This window comes from Chelonoidis abingdonii, chromosome 19, assembly GCF_003597395.2.
Source record: "Chelonoidis abingdonii isolate Lonesome George chromosome 19, CheloAbing_2.0, whole genome shotgun sequence".
Taxonomy (NCBI): Eukaryota; Metazoa; Chordata; order Testudines; family Testudinidae; genus Chelonoidis; species Chelonoidis abingdonii.
In genome coordinates, this window is record NC_133787.1 from 25,604,827 (window position 1) to 25,627,535 (window position 22,709).

The window sequence follows — 22,709 nt, forward strand, 5'->3', positions numbered from 1 at the left end:
AAGTACTTCTTCAGACAACACACAGTCAACCTGTGGACTTGTTATCAGGGGCTGTTCTGTGTTTGTTCAGCGCTTAGCACCGAGGGGTCCTAGTCCATGACTGCATCTGTGCCTCTTAGGCACTGTGGTACCATAATAATAATGATAATCCAGATCTTTCCTTGCCAAAGCCAGATTGTTCCACTTGATACTTCATATGCTGTTCAGTCAGGGTAGAATCTTCTGGAGAACTTGGAGCAAATTGGGCAAGCTATTCTGGAGATGCTGAGGCTCAAAAAATATCTGGGCTTTCACCTGTGAATAGCCCACTAACTTTTTGGTTTGTCATACCTCCAAAAAAGGCTTGGCATAGTAGGAACTTCAGAACAGGTTTTGCACACTTTGAGGAGGGCAAGAGAATGTGGCAGGATATATCTGAGTACCTATTTAAGAAGTCACTCACTATGGAATAGCTTCAGTGGTTATAACTATCAATATTTTGCAACTTAACTAATATATAATCTAGTATAAAGTGATTATCAATTTTGTGGAAGCTAATCTTAGCATTACTTGTTTTTCTTGCATATTTTACTATCATGCAGGTTATTACCCAGGAATACATGCTTTCATAAGTACAAACGTTGAAAATCTGTCTAAATTATCTAATGCTGAAACAGAAGGACTCACAACTTAGTGCTTTTACCAGTTTTTTTACAATATTCTTTCAGTGTAACATAGAGAATTATTGTAAATTGTAACAATTTAAATAAATATAAATTGTAAAAGCAGCAGAGAATCCTGTGGCACCTTATAGACTAACAGACGTTTTGGAGCGTGAGCTTTCGTGGGTGAATACCCACTTCGTCAGACGCAGTCCTGCGTCTGACGAAGTGGGTATTCACCCACGAAAGCTCACGCTCCAAAACGTCTGTTAGTCTATAAGGTGCCACAGGATTCTCTGCTGCTTTTACAGATCCAGACTAACATGGCTACCCCTCTGATACATAAATTGTAAAATTATTTTGGAAAAAGAGAAGCAGACAGTTCTCTTCTGTCTCCTTATGCATAAAGGCGTGGTGTGCACAGCAGAGTCTGGCAAGGGTCAGTTTTTTTGCAGAAATTTCAGTTTGTGGGTGTGTTGTCTATCTTGTGAATTAAAAGTTGTTTAGGCGGGGTGGCATTTTTGCGTGGATGGCTGTGTATTGAACATTGTAATCTTGTACTACAATAGGTTTAGAAAATGGAAGCATATTAAGGGCAGGACATGTAAAAGAACTCATACACATACGCTTTCCTTGTTTGTGAATCTTTGTGCTGCCTTGTGTTTATTTTTCTTGAAAGGTGGATAGTTAGTATATTTTTAACTGTTTAACTAGAATAGGGCTAATAGGTATTCTGTGTCTATTGATATGAAGTTCAGCCATTGTGTATTAAATTGTTAATATTTACAGGTAATGGACATCTTTTCTGCCTAAACCAGAAACCTGGTGGAAGCCAATTTTTTATCACTGAGTAGAGAGAGTCTTCATAGGTATTGCTGTACATCCCATAGCGTGTGTGTGTGTGTGTACTTAATACAATATATTGCTCAATTCTTACAGTGTTGTATTTTGTTCAGATCCCAGGATACAATTGTCTTTTAGTTACTTCTAATACTCTGCGGGGGTGGGAGGTAAAAGTCTTTTTAAAAATTTGTAGTACTTACAAGTTAGCTTTTCTATGTTTACATTTGCTTCTGTTGTTGCATTTTTTTTTGTTTGTTTTTTTTGAAACGTTTTGGATGTGTATATCAGAGTCTGCAAAAGAATTTATACCCCACTGGAAAAAACTCTGTTCTCCTTGTGCTGTTTGATCCATCAAAGACTGTGTATCTAAAATTGTCTTAAAGGATTCCTTTATATATTGAAACTGAAATAAATGTTCTTAAACAAATTTGTTTTTTCTGTTTCATATGAATGCTGATGAATGTAGCATGCTCTTAGGGGCTGATCTCTGGCATTTAAAAAAAAAACAACCCAACATTTAGTTTAAGGAAGAACAAAGACTCCAGAATTCGGCAAATGGGTGTTTAAAGAAATGACACAAATCTGAGCTGTACAAACAACTGATAGCGATTCATTTAAGAGATTGGTATTTCAGAAACAAAGTATATCTAAGTTTAACAGCCAATAGTTTGAGCTTCTTAACAGTTTTTACACCAGTTCATCTCCACTTATATCTACACACTGCCTAGTCCTGCAAAGGCATTTGGGAATTAAGTGCTGAACACCCTCTGCAGCCTTGGGCCCTCCATACTTGTTAGTGTAGACTTTTTTGTTACAATTACTGAGCCCTGAGGCTCTGTGTTGCTTTTACTGAAAATTCAGCGGCTTTTATTAGTGTAATAGCAGTCGTTTGGTATCTTGAAAGGCTTTGGCTTTTTCATATTTGAAGACTTTTTTGATAAATCTACTCTTTTGTAAAGAAGACTCTTTCTACCATCATGTGAACACAACCTAGCACCGTGGTTCTCAAACTTTGGGTCAGGACCCCAAAGTGGGTCCCGATCCTGTTTTAATGGGGTTGCCAGGGCTGGCATTAGACTTGTTGGGGCCTAGGGCTGGGGCTGAAGCCGTAGGGCTTCAGTCCCACGTGAAGGGGCTCAGGTTACAGGCCCCCTGCCTGGGGCTGAAGCCCTTGGGTTTTGGCCCCCTCCCCTGGGGTGGTGGGGCTCGGGCGGACTTTAGCCTTGGTCCCTCCTCCTGGGGTCATGTAGTAATTTTTGTTGTCAGAAGGGGTCTCAGTGCAATGAAGTTTGAGAACCCTTGACCTAGCAGATTACCACTGATGAGTTTTGCTTTGTTACCAATACTTTAAACTGAGCATAAAATATATTTATGGTGATTGTCAAGTTACCCCATCATGGTTTAAACCTACCAGTAGTATAAGATTGTGTGTGGAAGAAAGGAATCCTTTTAGCCACAAAAATATGTTTTGTGTTCATGAAGGATTATATCACTTCACATTTGCTTCATGAGAGAAACCGTGAACTGATTATTGAGTGGTATAATGAGATACATATTTTTTGGTCTTTATCCCTGTTAAATGCTTTGGAATAAATTACTTCCTCTAAACTTGTGCATGTAAATATACATAATACTCCTGTATATTCTATATGTGATGTTTGCAGTGCTTTCCATACTTGTATTGGAATTTAAACGTCCATGTGGTTTGATCACAAAGGTGTAAAAGAGTCAAGTCTTTCCTTGATACTGGTATTTCTGTGACCTCCACGTTCATGTGAGAGGGCTTCACTTTAGAGCAAAAATAACTGTTCTTCAAGTCGCAATGCGGTATGGAGAAATCCTCTATATAGGAAAATGCACTTGGAGATGTTGATTTTTTCCTTCTGAGAGATCTGTCTCCAAGCTCTACTGTTTAAATGGAGAGGGGAGTTAATAAATAGCCTTCGAAGAAAATTTTATTTCTGAATTTCTCTTGGCTGCCAGTTCAGTTAATGGTGATAGTTGGAATTGGCGGCTGAGAAACTCAATATGTCACCTTGAAAGTAAGTAGTGGACTGTTTCCCTTCCCTCTTGCCCTGCTATCTTGGGTGTGTAGTGGTGGCAGATGGTGTAGTGCTGAAGTCCTCTTTCTTTGGTCTTCCTACCACAACTTCTTCAGTCATGGGGGGCATCCTTCTTCTTGAGAAGCTTATGGTAGTTTTGTTTTGAGAGCATTGGTTTATTACCTCTTCAAAGGTTTGCCACTTCATAAAGCTCAGAATACCAGTTGGTATTGCTATATTGTATGAGTCAAGTATTTTCATTTTGCATTTTTGAATTATTTTAATACTCAGTTTCAAAAAAGTATTTAGAACCACGATCTTTGCCAAATCTCACTTTTCTTCATAATTCATTGCAGCTCTGCTACGTAAATGGAGGCTTTTCCACCTGATTTAGATTTCATGTCTCACATACTAAAAATAGCTTTGAATATAATCATGCATTCAGTGTGCAGATAGTGGTTGACTTCCTGTAAGAGACAATAACAGCAAAAAAATGGATTGCTTTGTAAACTAGGAGTGGCTGTTTAATTTGGTGTGTTCTGTACTTGTTGTTTACATTTTGCAAAAAAGCATATCTCCAAAGGGTGTGGCTAAATAGTATTTGCCTGCAGTTATAGATGTTAACTCTTTTAGTAGGCTTGTAGTTAATACAAGTTACAGCCCTGCTCTGCTGTAAGTTACAGTGAACTGTCTGATGTAAAGGCACAGAAAGCTATCGTGTGAGGCTTTTTGGCCTGAACTACCAGAACAACCCTTTTATTCTTGATGCTTCTGTCAGTGGACACTTAAAAATACTACGAAGTTAGTTTGCTTTGGGTGCTACTTCTATGTTCAGCTCTTAACTTCTAGATTTCTTATTTATTTTTTTTGTGTTGTGATTTAAACCTTCAGTACCCTGAATTGAAAGTGTAGCTTTTCTGAGCCTGAGACCACTTTTCAAAAACAAAATTTTTGCTCAGCAAGGCTCCTGTGATATCAAATTAGAAATCCCTTGTTTGAATAGTTATGCATCTCATTTTCTTTAATTTTGGGCACTTGTATTTTAGATCTCAGGGTTTGTTTAACTGTTTCTAGATTTGAATATCAGGAGTTATATTAATTCTTCTTTTTTAACCACTAAGATTATGGTTATTTTTATGTTTCCATTAGCTGCCCCTGTAAATATGAAACATCTTTGCATTGTCCAAGTTATCCAAAAATATAATTTCAGAGTTCACTTCAAGTTGTTGGATTGTTCCGTAGCATGGAAGCTTGTTTGAAATTGCATGATTTTAATCTCTCAAAACAGCATAGTGCACTTTCTGAAAATCAAACTTCCACAGTCTGTCTAGTTGAGTACCCAAAAATTGAAGCTCCGAGAATCACTAAACACGCCTGAAAATGTTGGCCCTTATATTTAAATTAGAGATGTGCTTTGGATTCAAAAGCTGAAAGCTAGTAATATCCAGATTCCAAAATCTTATTTTTTTTATTTGGTTCAGTAGAAATTGTACAGTTTCTTGAAGCTCAAATTCTGTTCTCAATTCATGTGTTACCTTAAAAAGGTTGTTGAGAAGATGTCCCAACTGCTTATAAACATAATTGTCTGAAACTATTTCATTTAATATTTAATATAAATTTTGAAAATTTATTCCCATCTCTTACCTTACAAAGATCTTTTTTCATAGTTATAAAGGAATTCCAGGAGTATGTGGAACCTGAAGAAGGCTACCAAGGATCACCACAGAGAAGAGGTCCTTCATCTGGCCAAGAAGATGAAAATATTACTTTGCCACTTGGAGAGAATGTGCTGACTCACAATCTTGGGATCCCTGTGCTGGTGGTTTGTACAAAGGTGAGCTTGAACTTGAGTTTACTAGAAGGTTAGTTACTTTTCCTTTTGGAAGATACTTTGATGCAGATGTTTGCAAGCTGAAAGTGAAAGTTCTGGATTTAGAGTAGATGAACTTACCTGGCAGGGGAGATACCATGGTCACAAAGGTGGTTTTCCCAGAGTGAGGCTCATCCGTTGCACTGCAGGTATGCTGACCCTTGAGATTTCCTCGGATGTGGGAAACTCGACTGCATAATTTATGCTAGTGAGGCACTGCGTTAGTGCTTTCCCCTGGGGAATCAAAAAACAAAACAAAACACCCAAAACCTTTTGGCGTATAAACAAGACTTAAAAGTGTTTTAGATCTTTATTTTTTTCTTTTTACTATACAAGGATTGAGAAAGACCAGTCTTGTCTTTTCAGTTTGGATGAAAGATATATTAGAGGTCTAAAAGGTGGACGTTCTCCATTCTTAATTGAAAAAGGGAAGATGTTATGTTTATCAAAAAATCTTTTCTCCCAGTGTTTTGAGGCATTTGAAATAAATGCTTCCTTTTCCCATCAGATTTCACTTGCATAGTATCTCAATCTTTCATTAAATAGTCTGTGGGTGGTAGTGTAGATGAGATCTGAATTTCTAATGTAAAAAAGAGTCAGCTGAGAAGGATACTTTCAAGTTATCTTTATACATCATACAGTTATCTGAGTTACTACATGAGAAGGTGTTTAGCAACTAATGACTTAATGAAAATAGCATTTCAAAAATACACATTTATGGCATCAACTCAATTTCTTGTTGGAATGGATATTTGATGTGGCTTTAACTTTTAATTCGACGCTTTTTGTCTTTGGTACCTTGCGAGCATTTTACCCATTGGTTAATTAGTGCAGTCTCCCCAACAAAAAGCGTGAATTGAATGCTGATTAATACAAGGGAAGATGCGTACAGGAGAACCTCAGAGTTACGAACATCACCGTTACAAACCGTACACCTCATTTGGAACCAGAAGTACGCAATCAGGCAGTGCTGAGACCAAATAAATAAGTAAATAAATTCCCCATACACAAATACAGTACAATTCTGGGCTAAACATAAAGTACTAAATATAAAGGGAAAGTTTTTAAAAAAAAAAAAATGATTAGACACGGTAAGGAAACTGTTTCTATGCTTGTTTCATTTAAATTAAGAGGGCTAAAAGCAGCATTTTCCTTCTGCATAGTAAAGTTTCAAAGCTATGTTAAGTCAATGTTCAGTTGTAAACTTTTGAAAGAACAACCATAACGTTTTGTTCAGGGTTACAAACATGTCAGAGTTACGAACAACCTCCATTCCCAAGGTGTTTGTAACTCTGAGATTTTACTGTACATCTAAAAGCTTGAAGAAAATGCAGGTTATATGCAAGGAAGTGTTAAGTGGCTTTGCTTTTTTTTTTTTTTTCCTCAGTGTGATGCAGTGAGTGTACTAGAGAAGGAACATGACTACAGAGAAGAACACTTTGACTTCATTCAGTCACACATTCGTAGATTCTGCTTACAGTGTATCCTTTCCTAATCTGAGGATAGTGGCAGAATAAAGTCTGGAAGATAGGAAATGTATTTTATTTTAGTATGTGAGGGAAATAAAATAACCGAAGGAGAAACTGCATATCAAAATATCTTCTGGCATTTACTAACTTAATGTATAGTATTTGGAGTGTAGTTATGAAAATACATTAAGAGGTTTGTCAAGTTTTTCTTTTATCTGAAGCCATACATTTGATCTGGGATCTGTTACATTCCTTGGCAAGAGACTTCAGTTTTGAGATGCACCGCATTACTCTTTCTCCCAGAACATGGATTTCCATAGTGTGACTTTTTCAAACAGCTTTCTGGTGTGTACACTGGTCAACGTTTTAAAAGCTGAATCTGTTTCCGAAGTGACATGATTCTCATCCTCTTTTTCCCTTCCTCCCAAAGGTGCTGAACACCTAGAGAAGGGGTTGGCAACTTTTCAGAAGTGGTGTGCCGAGTCTTCATTTATTCACTCTAATTTAAGGTTTCATGTGCCAGTAATACATTTTAACCTTTTTAGAAGGTCTCTTTCTATAAGTCTATAATATATAACTAAACTATTGTTGTATGTAAAGTAAATAAGGTTTTTAAAATGTTTAAGAAGCATCATTTAAAATTAAATAAAATGAAGAGCTCTTGGATCGGTGGCCAGGACTCGGTCAGTGTGAGTGCCACTGAAAATCAGCTTGCTTGCCGCCTTCCTATAGTTTCTGTAGTTTCCATTGACCTCTAAAAATTGAGCCAGTAGGTGCCTAACTTTAAGCACCCTACTCTGAAAATTTTGGCTATTACTCAATAGAAAACTTCAATAATTATTGCCGTTTAAGTTAATGTTTAAGTACTGTACTTTATAGTTTTCCTTAAATAAAGTAATTAGATGGAGCTGCCTTGATTTATACATCAGTTAAGGAAGAGAAGAATCTTGACTTGCTGTATAAGTACATTGTACATAAAACATATGGTTTTCACTTTACCACACCCGCCTTAGTGGTAGAAAAGGATGCAGTCTTTATGTAAGTTGATGTAAGAAATATATTTTTCGAACTTTTTGTTTGTCTATGCCCTTATCACTGAAATGTTGTATTTCCTTATGAACACAAGTGAAACTTGTACACCCCAAGCTTTAGTGCATTTAACTCTTCAACTGAAAATTAAAATCGCCTCTGAGATGTGAAATATTCTGTTCTAACGTGGGCAATTTAAATTTGTTAAAGTAGAATGAAAAATTCTTTCCACATAAACAATTCATGATTAGCTCCATAATAGCTCGCTCTCTCTCGCGCACTCCTCCCACCCCCATATAATTGTCTCATTCTGTGAAATACTTCCATATCTGGTTAGAAATCTGCCTTGAAATGAAGTAAATTTGTAAAGAATCTGATATCTAATAGTCATATTCAGCATGCTGGAAGGAAGTTGGAAACGCCATTTTCGACTGATTTTCCAGCAAGCACTTTCTGGGTTTTAAAGGGGAAAAAAATTGTGCTTGCATTGTTTTAGTGCTCAGTGCCTAGATTAATTATAGTCTGACGTTCTTGTGTTCCACAATAGCTTAAAAAAGCATAGTGGCCATAGCTCTACTTACGCGGAATGATAATGCCATCTCAACATCTTGGTAAGCATAGCCTGTGTTTTCAGAGTGAGGACTGTGCAATGACCTCTTAATGACATGATAAAACTGTTGCAGAGGAAATACAATATATGGTAATATGATTACTTGCTTAAATGTGCATGTGCTATGCCAACAATCTTTTGAATCTAAAAAAGCAAACCTTGCCCTAAAACTTTTTTTTCCTATAGACCTGCTGGTTGGGACAATGAAAAGAAAATTGCTATTTTACATGAAAACTTCACAACGGTGAAACCAGAAGATGCATATGAAGACTTCATTGTAAAACCTCCAGTAAGAAAGGTACAAAAGAGTTAATTTTTGAAGTTTAGTGTAAAGAAACTACAAATCACTTCACTATAATTGGATGGTTGATATTGAGAATTAATAATATAGAACTTCAGCTCGTGCAATAATATGCTTTTCTCTAAATGTTAAAACCATTTTTGAAGTAGTAGCATACATTCTCTAGTGGTCTAGGGCAGGGATTCTTAATAGGGCTGTCTATTAATTGGAGTTAACTCAAAAAAATTACCATATATACTTGTTCATAAGCCAGACTTCTTTAGTAAAAAAAGGGAAGCATCAGAGTAGGGAGTTGGCTTATAAACGGGTATACAGAGGGAGAGCTGGAACACTCTCCCCCCCCCCCCCAAACAGAGGTGGCAAGGAGATGCAACAGAGCCAGAAGGGAAGAGGCAGGGCCAGAGTCTCTCCTCTTCTGGTCATGCTGCTCTCCCCGCAGCCTCCAAAGCAGCTGTATCTTCAAGGCTGGCAGGCTGCAGCTGTGCCGCCTGGCCTGTCACAGCAGGCTGCGAGCAGGCCAGAGACATCCTCCCCTGGCCCGCTCCAGGTAAGGTGAGAAGGGATGGGATGGGGAGAGTGTGGGGATCCCGAGCTAGGAGCAGGTAGGGGTTACATGGGGAGGGGTCATGTGGTGAGGTCCCAGGTTAGGGGTGGGGTCATCTGGGAGGTGGACTAGGTATTTTTCATTAGTGTCATAATGTTACTTTTCAACATTAACATTAATCGCAGCCCCTAAAATATTAATTTTACCTAAAATTCTAACTTCAGATGATATTCGCATGCAAAAATCACATTGAGTCTATAATTTGAGTCCTACAGAAGGGCCCCTATTTATTCTCTTACTTGTTTTAAATTATCACCAAAATATATTCTGTACTACAAAATTCTATTTGTAGAGCAGATGTGGAGCCCATGTAGGAGTACAAATAAATATTCTGTAGACTCCTAATTGTCTGGACCATGGACAGGTAAGTTATTACAGATAGAGGAAGAATGCATTCTTTTCTAATGGGGCTGGAGTAGAGTAAGTAATATGTAAAACCCTTAAATGCTATTTTAGTCCATATTTGACAACTCCCCAGGGTTTGTTTACCTCCTGTCTTGTGTGTTTGCAGTCCCATCTAAAACCCTGGTAAATTGGGAAAGAAAAGAAAAGTGGAAACATTTGAAGACACTTGTGGGGAGAAAGGAGGAGAGGGGAATGGGACTATTATTCTCCCTTAAAGATGCTAAAGATACAGCACACCACTGGCAAATCTTTTTTTTTAGGTGGGGGCATCTATTGCTCTGTTCGAGTGATGGGAGAGGCAGCTCTCCAAAGTTTGGGCAACCATTCTCTTTGAACACCAAACCTTTGCTGTCTTTAGTAAATTTTAATATGAATATTATTTATCAAATATGTATACAGCCCACTGCCAGTTCCTCATATTATCCAGGGAATTGTCCTCAGAAAATAATTTTTTTGCAACTATCCCAGGCCAGTCATTCTGAACCCAAAGCTTTTACTGGAAGTATTTTCATTGCTGCTTAAAGTCTATTAAAAATATAAAAGCAGCACGTCTTTATTGTAGTCTAATGTACTCGGCAAGTGACTGTTCAGTTCTGATGGGTTCAACTGCCCATCAGAACTCTAGTGAAATGCATCTGCCCCATAGGTGCTGGTATGGATGCCGAGCAGTGAAGCTGCTAATTGGCTACACTGTTTAGGACTACGCATGAAATAGTTTGCTTCAGATATTAAAAAGCTGATGGTATTTGATGGAAGATCAAATACTTGCATGTAAATACAGCACTGAGCTAGTTCTAAACTCTCCTTTCTTGAAAGGATAAAACCACTTAAAATATTTCTACAGCTGTGCCTATTTAACCATCAAAAGCATGGATTAGGGATGCATATACATGTTTGTTCTTGAAGTTTACATGGGATCAATATCAAATCCTGTCACTGTTATTTTACACTTGTTAACTATTAAAAAAAAAAATGCTATAATCTTGGTCCTGCGTTTCCTTAAAGGTAACTGCTGCCAAGGTATCCCTTCTTTTGAAAGCCAGACAGAAGGACATAGCAAACTTACTGCCCAGTTAGTAGTAATTCTGCACCTGAAATAAGCCACATGTCATAGAATGGATGTAAAAGATTGAATGGATATAAGAAGTTGAAAGAGGTTGAAGTTAGGCTTTTGTTTTTATATGCTGCTGTAATTGTTTATAGTTTGGGTGACCACTTTGTTTCTAAAGAGAAATGCATTGTTCAACAGTTAGTCCATGAGAAAGAGTTGGCAGCAGAAGATGAGCAAGTGTTTCTTATGAAGCAGCAGGTAAGAATGTGAAAATGAAACTATTTGAAATGAAAGATTACTTAAATAAACAATGCTTCACTTGAACTTTTCAGTGTTATATGAAGTTTAGGGCAAGGTACATTGTTTTTAATATTTCATTTTTGAGTGGGCATCCATTATTCTATTTTGGAGATTAAAATGAAATAATAAAACTTTGAGTGCATAAGAAATGTCCATTTTTATTTTACTTCCCTGCATATGAATAGACAGTATGGCCACCATTTTCAAACTTGGAATACCTGTTAGTTGAGGGTGGGTGCCTTTGAGAAGCCAGGAGGAGCTGGGGATACTCAGCACTCTTGAAAAATAAGGCCACTTTTTAATGCTGAAGTATGATATGGTTGCCTAATTTTGGCCAATCAAGTTGGAAAATGTGTGCTTATGTCTTCTAAAATGGAATCCTATAACCTTTTTAGATGTTTGCCATAACTGAAAACATTAGGTGTACCTTAAACTTGGCTGTGAATGGGTGTGGCGTGCTGGGATTACATTGGCATATTTTCCAGAAAATACCAGACAGGTACAAATGAATACTAATTTATACAGCAGAGAAAAAAGATAAATAGTAGCAGAAGTAATAGCAGAATGTTTGAAATTGGCTTCCCAGATATGTAAACCTTAAAAGTGAGGTGAAATTGTTTTGTACCTCAATAATAATGCAGTAGCCAACCTCCCAATTAAAATGTCTTATTCATCACAGGCTTAAATATACAAGAAACACTCTGGCATGAGCTTTCAAGGTGTTTGGCGTGAATAAAGCCAGCCTCCAGACTGGTAATAAATAAGTAATAAATATATACAGTAAAGAAATGAGAACATACCAGTGCCTTACAGTTGTATGTGTTTGGGTGGACGTGCTTGAGAGGCTCTAAACTGAGTTCTAAGGAATGATATAGGTTAAGATTGAGATGCTTTAGTGAAACTGTGTAAGAAAGCTCTTGTGTATCATGCTGTATTTAGTTCTTTTAATTGTAGTGCCCTCTATTGGTAAAATTTGGAAATGTATCTAAATGTTTTTACAGATTGGTTAAATTAACACATGGTCAAAGTCTGCTTCCCTGCTTTTATTTTGAAAAGTGTGTAGTTTTGCTGAGGTATATTTACAAATCACTGTGCTGTCTTTGCAGTCTTTACTTGCCAAGCAGCCAGCCACGCCTACAAGAGCATCAGTAAGTATACACTAGTAGCCTCTCAAGAAAAGAGGGCAGCTTTTTCTAGACTAGGAAGCTATTCATTGGTCTATAAACAAGGTACAGACGAGAGCTCCTTCTCTGAATAACCAAAAATGAGCCTTCCTTCATAGGGCATGGTTCTAATCTGTGTGGGGCATAGCATGGAGTTCATAAATGCAATCATGACCTAATAAAAAAAAAAACTTCCAGTGCCACGGAAATTGTAAAATGTCTGTAGGTATTCAGATGTCATGTGACAGAATGGTTTTAACAAATAATTGTGGAAACATGGCATTAAATAATCTGGAAATTGGGGATGAGTTGAATTTAGAATGTGCTGTGGTAATTATTGTGTATATTCATCCAAAGGCACTCTCCCAAAATTGGCTCTTGTAGTTGATAATTTTTCAGGGTAAAAGTGTATATACATCACAATATCAAAAAAGGTAAAAGTGGGAGCTTTGTATGTAGTGCAGTATTTATAGATGGTCATAAATTAATCTGTTAATTCACGTACTTGGATTTGGACTGTTTTTATCTAAGGAATCTCCTGCAAGAGGACCTGCAGGATCCCCAAGAACCCAAGGCAGAGCTGGTCCTGTCAACGTACCCAGTGCCTCACCAATAACATCAGTTAAAAAACCAGATCCAAGTATTAAAAGTATGTATTACTACTTTGGTATTTTACCAGGCATTTTTTGTTTCCCTTTAAAAGGGGAAAAAGTTATTTCCTGATTAAACCTGTATACACTGGTTTTGAGATTGACTCACTCATACTTTATGCTTCGTGCAACTCACACGAAGATGTCATCCTTTGAATTCCAAATTGTCTTCTGAGACACTCATTGCTTCAGGTAGCACTGCACTGTTGTCTAGGTGGTCAAAGTTCAAATACACCTCTACCCCACTATAACACGACCCAATATAACACGAATTTGGAGAGTTCTGGGGGAGAGGGGCTGTGCAAGCTTGATATAACGCGATTTCACCTGTAACGTGGTAAAGGAGGAAGCAGAGTTGTCCTCACGCAATATCTTGTTGCATCCAAGTCCTGAAAGCATGTAGCCAAACTGAGAATAGCAGTTAACTCAGAGAAGCAAAGCCCAGGTTATATAGAGCAGAGCATACTGAAGAGATAAGGGAAACGCTTCCTAAACATTTAATAAATAAAACAGATCAGAGAAACATTGAAGCTACTACTTATTTAAATTTGTTTGAGCTTTAAGGAGTCTCAATTAAATGTTATAACTAAAAAATGAAGAGTAGCCAGGATAAAAGTTTTTATGCAAGATTTGTAGGATTTGGCCAAAGTACATGGAGAAGTGTTCAAATGCAGAAGGTGAATTCATAACAAACTAAAGCTTTGTCTAAACACAAATGTTCACCATTGCAACTGAATTGGTTTTAATTCATATATGTTGTAGTTTCAGTGCAGATCTGTGTGTAGACACTCTTATTTTGGGATATGTCCTATTTTGATTTAATTTGTCAATTTTTACCAACTTGAGCATAATTAAAATAGGACACTTTTATTACAAAACAAGTGTCCATGCACTCACTTGCACTGAAATAACAAAAGGTATGAATTAAAGATGGTTTAGGCTTTGTCTAGACTAGGATATAAAAGAGCGGTGTTGGCACATATTGGCTAATGCATTCTAAAAGCCAAGTGAAGACAAGGCTGTGGAGCCATCAAGATGTGTTAGGCTGATCGAGTGAAACCCTGGTGATAGTGTAACTTTAACATGCTTAACACGTATTATTAGGCTTACACGTTCACACTATATCTTCATATTTTTTGTCCTGCATACTACGTGTGGGAAGTTGATTTCATGTAACTCTGGCTATATCAGCCTTTATTAGTTATATTTTTGGTCTAGATATCTGACTTGCAATTTTTACTTACTGTTGTAACAGTAGTGTTTTTTGCTACTGTGAATACTCAGGAGCCTAGCAACCGGTGAGCTTGTTTGTTTGCCTCTTTAAAATCAAATATGGGGGGGGAGGTGAAAACTGAGCAGTTCAGTCTTAATTTTCAACACTCCATTTGTAGCATTAATATTAATTTGACACTAGCTAGCTGAAGATTTCAAGGCACATCTGCAATATATACAGCTTTGCATACAAAACTCTCCACAGAAATTCCACTCCTGTTTTAGAATGAGGCTGAAGAACGGCAGCTGAAATATTAGGACAGTTAATTTGCTAACAGATATTTAGGTAAACCTGGTGTACAGACACCATCTAGTCCATGAGACTTACATTTCCCATCTAGACAAGGAAAAGCTAAAGCACATAGATTTAGGTTGAAATTCTTTGCTGCACCTTTAAGAGGCTCAGCACAGAGGGCACAGTCAGAGAGAAACAAGGGGCCCTAAGCCACTCTTACACCTTCGGATTCTGGGCAACTTCAGGAGCTCATGCATTCCAGAATCTTCCTTCGCAATCTATGCTGCAGCGCTGTCCCTACATGCCTCCTGTTCCAGAGTACAAATGTGTGTGGAGGGCGGTAAAGAAGGAACTAGCAGTAAATAGGGGCTGGATAAGTAAGACAGCCTGTCCCATACTTGAGATTTTTCTCTTTTGGCTAGTGTGTGTGTAACATATTTTTTTCCTAACACTTAGAGAAATGTAGGTATACATATGTTTTAGAATTTATGATTTCAGAAAAGTAATAAGTTGTTATTTGGTTTTTAATTAGACAATGCTGCAAGTGAAGGTGTGTTGGCTAGCTTCTTTAACAGTCTGTTGAGTAAAAAGACTGGCCCTCCTGGGAGTCCTGGAGCTGGAGGAGTGCAGACCACAGCCAAAAAATCAGGTATTGAAAATCTGTTGTTGCAAGATGTTTTGCGTATTTTTAATGTTTTACTTGGACCACATTTAAATCAGTGTGCTTATCATTTAAGCTGATCAGTCAAATAACAGAACTTGAGGGATATGATATGGAGCCAGGATAAAAAGTCTCTTCTTACAGTTTTGCAGATTTTGGGGTTGCTATTAAACTTACTGTAGCTTGACTTTTTCCATGAAGTTGCACTGCTGGGAAATAAACAGCACTGAGTCTTGATTGTATTCAGAAGATATTAATCTAACTTGTAATTTAAACTTTATTTCTGAATTCTATCTATGTGGCACTTCGCTACTACTTACCTGAGAGGAAGAAATTTAGCTTAATTGTTTTAGGCTGCTGTTTCCAGTCAAATCCCTAAAATCTCTCTGGGATTCAAGTTTTAAATTAATACATAGCAACCAATATGAAGGAATGTCTTAAAGCTGCAGTAATAAGTGTTTGTTTAAAGTATCATCAAAAGCAATTGTCAGCTTTGATCAAAGACTCAATCATATATATGTAGTTGTGGCTCTAATGAGCAGTTACAGTAGGTTAAAGGAACACAGAACATCTGTGGCACCTACATCATAAAAATGAATGAATTCAGTTTTCTAATGTACATAGTTGCATCATAATTCCACCCAAAAGGCAGCTCCCAAGATTACCTTCCTTTACTGCTGCTCTAACCAGGTAACCTTTCAACTTTGATATTGGCTTCCTCTTTTCTTTTTCCATTAAATTCATGCTTCTATGTACTTTGAGAACCTATTCGTACTGCAGTGGATAAATATATGGCGCCTGTTTTTTCCCAAATTTCTCAAGTCACTCAGTATTACCACAGGTTTAAATCCTGAGAGGGGTGACTAAGCCCCAAACTTCTTCAGCTTCAAAAAAAAAAAAAAAAGAAAAAAAGTTTAGTCACTCAGATACCAATATATTAGCTGTAATAAAGGAACTAGAATAGAATATTTATCATGGAATAGGGGCATGTAAAAATTCAAAGGTCTCCCCCCCATATTATTTTCCATCTTCTCATAGCTCAAATGGTTCTGAGGATTTTACTCAAAAATTAAAACAAAAAACCTTCAGGCAGAGATTGAGCATAAAATATTTCAATTCAAATGATGTGTACTTTGTAAAGTTTTATATAAAAAAAAACAAACAAGCCAGTAAAATGGAAACTTCTTGAAAACTCGATCCAGAGGGCATTATTAGGCACTAGCTATAAAATAAACATTGTCATATATGAGATATGGGTGGATAGTGTAAAAGTAAAATGTATGTTAGTACATTATGTAGCAGAAGTCGGTGTTAAACCTAAAATAAATAGCTTTTTGAAAATGGCACAATGAACTTTCCATGACAAGAAAAATCTTACCTCCTCTCTGACAGTATGTGCTCTTGATTCTATTCAAGCAGCACAAAATTAAACTTTCAGCCAAGGTAAGAGCTCCTAATAACATTGGTTTGTGAGGCAGTGAAGTTGAGGATACGGGGGAAAAAATTCAAGGAAAGCTCAATAAATGGTCCTTGAGGAGCATATCTTGAAATGACACTGACTGTTGGTCGGATTAGAAAGTGTGTTTTTCTATGGCACCCTATTCTACACTAATAAACATGCTAAAGTAGTCTTGGTGTAGTGATTTTCGGGTGCCCAACCTGAAAACCCCTTTAAGGGGTCTAATTTTCGGAAGAGGGATTCTCAGTACTTTCTGAAAGTCAAGACACTTTATAGTGTCTCAAGTTGGGTACCCAAAATCACTAGTTGCTAAAATATAGACAAAAGATTTTCTCCAGGCAGTTTTGTTGAACTGCTTTACATCACAGTAATCAGATTTGTTTAGAGTAGTTCACTTATTTTAATCAAAGTAGCAATTAGGTGACAGTGTAAAATGTCAGAACTCTCACTTTCTTCAGTACATCTGTTTCAGTAGTAAACTTATTCCGAATGTATTGTTTGAAGAGATCCGTCAGTGTTACCTTTCAGTGGGAGGAATTATAGGGTTATGTCTTGGGTTGAGAAAAATGCCACAGATGTCAGTCCATCAGGATGGTTTTGAGTTGTATTGTTTTCCAAAACTTTTTTCAGCTCATGTTTGAAAGAAGTTCACTTCAGCAGATGCTGCTTATACAGTCTTTGCCTCCCTTCCATGCAGCCAGCTCCTGGCACATCTTATTTACTTTTTGATGTCTTCACACATAAGCCTAGTTCTGTTTTGTGAGTAGGGTTTCTTTGTGCCTTTTTAACTCAAAGGTGTTAATAGGATGCAAGAAAAATGGGCTTTGTGTTAATATCTATGTGTACACAAACTAATTTGAAAATAAGTACTGTTCGAACAGATGCTTCAGTGCTCGTACTGCTGATAAGAATGTTGCTAAGGGATTTCAACTTGAGTTTGTATTTTAGCCCTTTGAAAAAATTAAAGAGAGCTGTTTTTAACTTGGTCATGCCTTTGTACTTTGGAAAAAGCGCTTAAATCTCTGAGCAGTCATACCTTGCCACTTAATGTTTTCAGCATGTACCCTGGGAAAAAAATCACCTAATATTTCACACACATCTCTGAGCTGGAAAACAGATGCTTGTTAAATTCTTTGGCTATGAAAAAAAGACTATTGGAGGAAGCCGTACATAGTTATATAATTAACCTATTTTTTATTTTGAGTGCCTGTCTCAAAACCTTGCTTTTATACCGTAGCATTTGTGTAGTTTAACTTGAAAAAATATGTCATATACAAGTCCATATTAAGACAGTGATAAACCAGGATATAAACAGGCTAACAAATGAATATTAATTCATATATTAAGCAAAAAGAGAGAAGAAAATAAAACTAACTACAAATTGCTAGTGATCTGTCTATAACTGAACTGAATACTAATCCTAATGTATAAAAATCAGAAGGGTAAAATCTCCCATTTGTACAGCTACTCTAAAGTATCTGTTGATTTTAATTAATGAATGCAGCACGTTTAAATTCTAACACTTCATGCGGTATTAAAGAATCTGCATTTTTCCCGTTTTTCTTTGAGGGGCACAAATTGCACAATATGAATTAAACTTTTGATTCCTGAAAGAGATCAATACAGTTAATAATGAAGGCAACAATGAGTGTGATTAAAACCAAAGTAACAACACTTCATAGCAAGTGCCACATATATCATTTTTTTTCTTGTGCAACTTTTTAAATACTTAAAGATTTCCATATAAAATACTCTTCAATATGACAGACATACTACGATCATCCTAGTGATGGAAGAATTGTTTACTTGTTAGTTTTTTGGAGGAAACATCTTAAAATGATTGTTGTTAAAATTTCAGTTGTCATAACAATGTACATCATCATACATACTTAAAAGCTGAATTATACAGCAGTCTCGCTTTTATTTTAAGGCCTAATCTATTTCTCAGTGAAGTTATTAGCAGTCTTTCTATACTCATCAATTGATAATTGGATCAGGCCCTATGAAGATGGATGAAATAATGAGAAGTTAAATAAAATACCCACAGAAACAATTATTATAAATATTTGTGCTGCTGATATTTCAAACAATGCATTTCAACTATATTACTTACTATTTGTCCTTTCTCTTTAGGGCAAAAGACTGTTTTGACAAATGTTCAAGAAGAACTGGATAGAATGACTCGCAAGCCCGATTCCATGGTAACAGCAAACTCTCCAACAGAGAATGAAGCTTGATAGTGCTTAAAAAATGTATATGTAAATGACCAAATAACTATGTATATGGATCTGATAAGACCAGGATTTTTCTGCTATGGCAGATGCTATACGTTTTCTTGGGGCAGGGGAAATGAACTTAAAACTTCATTGGCTTGTCCCGGTATAAAGTGCACATTCAGGAAGTTTGCATATAAAATCCCTCTGTATAAGATAACCATTTAGAGTTTATATAGGGCAATTCTCTTGATTTTGGAGATAAGCAGGTACATCAGCAGCTGAATTTCTTGTTATGAAGAGCACAGAGAAGCAAAATGCAGAATACCTTTTGCAGTACTACTACTGACTGCACACAGAGCAAGAAAGACATGAAATCCCTTTTCAGAGTTACTGGAATTGGCCATTTGTATGTTAGCAAACACATTGGTGTACTTGGAAAGGTGGGGATACAGCACAGCATTAATTAGATGGAGGAGAGAGAAATCCAGGTAGGAAATGCAGCACTGGTAGGGGGACGCAAGATTTGGCTCAGTAGGAATAAAGAATGCTGACTGGACTGGAGAGGGAACACAGTTACTAAATCCTGTGGTCAACATAGGGAGAATAATCACTGTTTAAAAAGACTTCTTAAAATTAGAGAGTTTCCAAGCCAAACACTAAGCATCATGGGAAATATTCTTGTTATAAATTGCGTCTTTAACAAAAGATGTATAAAATGGAGGGATGCCTTTTTTGGTATAGCTAACACAGGGAGAAACTACAACTTGCTTAGATCCAAGTGCCTGGCACAAAGTGTGATGTCTTTAGAAGGTGCTTGAACTTATTGTGCACTGTAGTACAAACAGTCACTGTTTGGTTTTATTTTAAAATCAGTAGTTTTAACAATTGTATTTAATTTCAAATCCTGTTTTCTGATTGTTCCTGCCTTGTTTTTTTAAATGCCAAGAGGCTAGCCTAAGAGTGATGGGTGACATATCATTTTCCCATAATGAAATGTGCTACAGAATACTCCAATACTTCTTGTTTGTAATTAAACAATGGCTACCAAGCTCAGACTGATTCCTGCCTTATACCTATGGAAGTTTTATAGACTTTCAAGGTTCTTGTTCCAGCCATGTAAGCTGCAATCTGCAGCAGACTCTCCAATTCTAATAATAAATTGAAGAGTATGAATGTGTACACTGAAGAATATAGAACCAGTGACTGTTCAGTTTGTATTTTTCCCTAAATGTAGCATTTTCATATGGAAAGTTGCAGTTGTCCCCTGTTGCTATATGGAGTAGTGTTCTTGGTCATGTAAAACACTTCTTCAGTTACTGAAATGGCACTTTGATTTTATCACGGTATATTTGTTTTACACATAAACACTACCATAAATGAACTGTATCAAGCATATTCTATGCTTTGAAGGGGAAAAAAACCACAATTTGAATTATACACAGTTTACTTTTTATTGATATGAACTTGTTTGTTGTACTAAATCTGATGTCTGGATATAGCTTCCCTAATATATATCATTACTTAAATATACAGAATTAGATTGACCATTAACACAGTCCTGGACATAACTTCAAATCCTATGTTAAATCAAGAGGCTGGCTTTTTCCTGTTTTTGTATGTCTGTCTAAACATTATCTAGAAAGCTATGAGTATTTCCTTGCCTCTTTGACAAACATTAACATAAAAGCATGTTACTTGTGCCAGTTTTATTCTTGAAAATATATTGTATTTTTTCCGTATTTTTACTTTTTTAATGTTATGACCTTGAGTTATACATTTGTCTAAATGGTTGAAAACTGAGAGGCTGTGGACAGCAGATAGGTTGTGTGGTTGTACTGCCTGGTGTAACAGGTGCCAGTGACAAGATGAAGTTAAAAAAAAAAAAAAAAAATCCTGTTACCACACCAGAAGAAGCAATTGCATCCTGTCCTTGTGATACTGAGATTGGGGAATAAAACATCAAAAGCAAGACACGTACATTGAAAAAGCATGCGTTTCTAATGGTATACAGTTGTAATGAAACCTGTGCAAAACTGCATATTGGTATTAATGTTTTGTCATTTGAACTGATAAGCACTTTCTGAATCATATGGCTAAAAGTTTCAATTTAAGTATAATTTGTTAGATCCACTAAAACTGAGCGAAAGGCAGTATCGTATTATACAATTTGTCAGTTGTGTAAAGAGATGCTGCTGACAAAACAGAAGTTTGATTTCCAGTTCTTCATTGCAAGTCAATACTCCTAGTTTATTGGAAGAAAGTTGTAAGTAATGTAGTGTCCACTGTTTGCCAAAGTCTAGCAACTTTGGAGAGCTGCACAGTTGTTTTTCTGGTGTTTTCAAGCATTGGAACCAAAGGCCAAACTGCAAACAGCCTTTACATTTTAAAATAAAATCAATTTTATTTGCCGGATACACTTGTATGGTAAACTGTTAAAACTATTGTATGACTATTTATATGCATTATAGTGATTGCATCTACTGTTCTGTTTAAACTTAAGAAAATAAAATAACTTATCAACTTGAAGATAAGGCAAGTCTAAAGGTTAAGGATTGGCCCTCCATAAAAATGCTATGGTTATGCTGCTTGATTTTAAGTTTGCACTTTTTTATTGGCATTTTAGAAACTGTTTAAACTGAACAGAATTTGTCATATTTTATTTAATTTAACTATGTTGAAGGTGACTGCTCTGTACATCATGAACTTAACAATATACATGCTGTAAATGAAAGTTAACTGTCCTGTATACTAAGTTTATTGATGTTTTTTAACTTACAGTTACGACTGCAGATGTATCAGACACAAACCTTAGTCCAGTTGTATGGCTTTAACCAGGTGCGGTATGCAGTCATGTGGAATCTTGCTTTCTAGTGCTGGCAAAAATGAGGACATGTCTTTAGTTACTGGCTTCAATAAACACGAATCCAGACTGCTTAAAATGTTGTGCCTTTTTATTAAAGACAAATTCTAGTACTTTTTTGGAGGGGGCAGAATTTTAAGGCATGTAGGTAACAGGCATGATTGACTCATAGCTGAGAAATGTCACTGGCTTTATTATCGAAGGGTCCTACTGCAGATCTTACTCATGCAAAAGCTGCACTGAATTTAGTGGGTAAGGCCATGGCTATACTACGCATTTTTGCTACGTTGTGATCCCTGACCAACATAGCTGGGCAGGTTTTGCCAGTATAGCTTATTTTGGTCAGGGGGTGTGGGAGAGGGGCTGGAATAAGCAAAAGCAGTTTGTCAGTATAAGCTGCTGCATCCACTCTAAGTGTGCTTTGCCAGTATAGTATACCATTAAAGCTATACTAGCAAAACTTTCCAAGTGTAGACTTGGCCTTAGGTTTGCAGGACTAGAACCCAAGTTACTAGGGGTTAAAGTAAGGAGCTGCAGGGGCACTGCAGTTCACCATTCTCTGCGAAAAGCAGTGAGGAACTTCCCTTCCTTTCATTGTCTTGAGCAAGCAGGGCTCCACCAAACTACCTCTCCTGGGCTGATAGGGTGAGAGCTGCCCCTCCTTCAGTGTACTCAAAATTGCTTTCATTTTGGCTTCAGTGCATACCCTTTCTTACTTGATTTCCTATGCTTAAAGAATTCAGCATTCTCTAAGAGAGCTGGCTTTTATACCTTAGACACCTGTTCCATTATTTTCACTCACCAAAATTCTGGTTATTCCTACATTAATCCAAGATTTCTTTGGTCATTTTCCCATTAAAATAGCTGCCTTCCACACCAAGATTGACAGGTTTCTAGAAGAGAGTTTTTGCTGAATTCAATCCCCATGAAGCCCTGTGCAGCAATAATATGAGTTATTGATTATAGAGGATAAACTTAAGCATGTCTCACTTTTAATTTTACTTCATTAATGTACAGTAAAGAATGTA

At 36.7% G+C, this 22,709-nt stretch overlaps 1 protein-coding gene and 1 non-coding gene across 3 annotated transcripts in view; both read left to right on the plus strand.

The window, feature by feature from the left end:
• The window catches only part of DYNC1LI2 (dynein cytoplasmic 1 light intermediate chain 2), a 38,683-nt gene extending 16,923 nt beyond the window's left edge, over positions 1-21,760 (plus strand). Inside the window, exons 5-14 of one of the 2 annotated variants that reach the window (XM_032803755.2) lie at positions 5,194-5,360; positions 6,784-6,877; positions 7,768-7,903; positions 8,691-8,802; positions 11,064-11,123; positions 12,272-12,313; positions 12,860-12,977; positions 15,018-15,134; positions 18,739-18,806; positions 21,600-21,760. In XM_032803755.2, the coding sequence (XP_032659646.1) occupies positions 5,194-5,360; positions 6,784-6,877; positions 7,768-7,903; positions 8,691-8,802; positions 11,064-11,123; positions 12,272-12,313; positions 12,860-12,977; positions 15,018-15,134; positions 18,739-18,806; positions 21,600-21,692 (1,007 nt within the window). In that variant the 3' untranslated portion in view covers positions 21,693-21,760. Of the gene's footprint in view, positions 1-5,193; positions 5,361-6,783; positions 6,878-7,767; positions 7,904-8,690; positions 8,803-11,063; positions 11,124-12,271; positions 12,314-12,859; positions 12,978-15,017; positions 15,135-18,738 lie in introns of both variants that reach the window. The other variant, XM_032803756.2, reaches the window with a different exon arrangement.
• LOC116838511 (U1 spliceosomal RNA) lies at positions 5,470-5,633 on the plus strand. The gene has a single exon (XR_004376938.1). It is a non-coding gene; the product is annotated as a U1 spliceosomal RNA (small nuclear RNA).
• Positions 21,761-22,709: the final 949 nt, after the last annotated feature.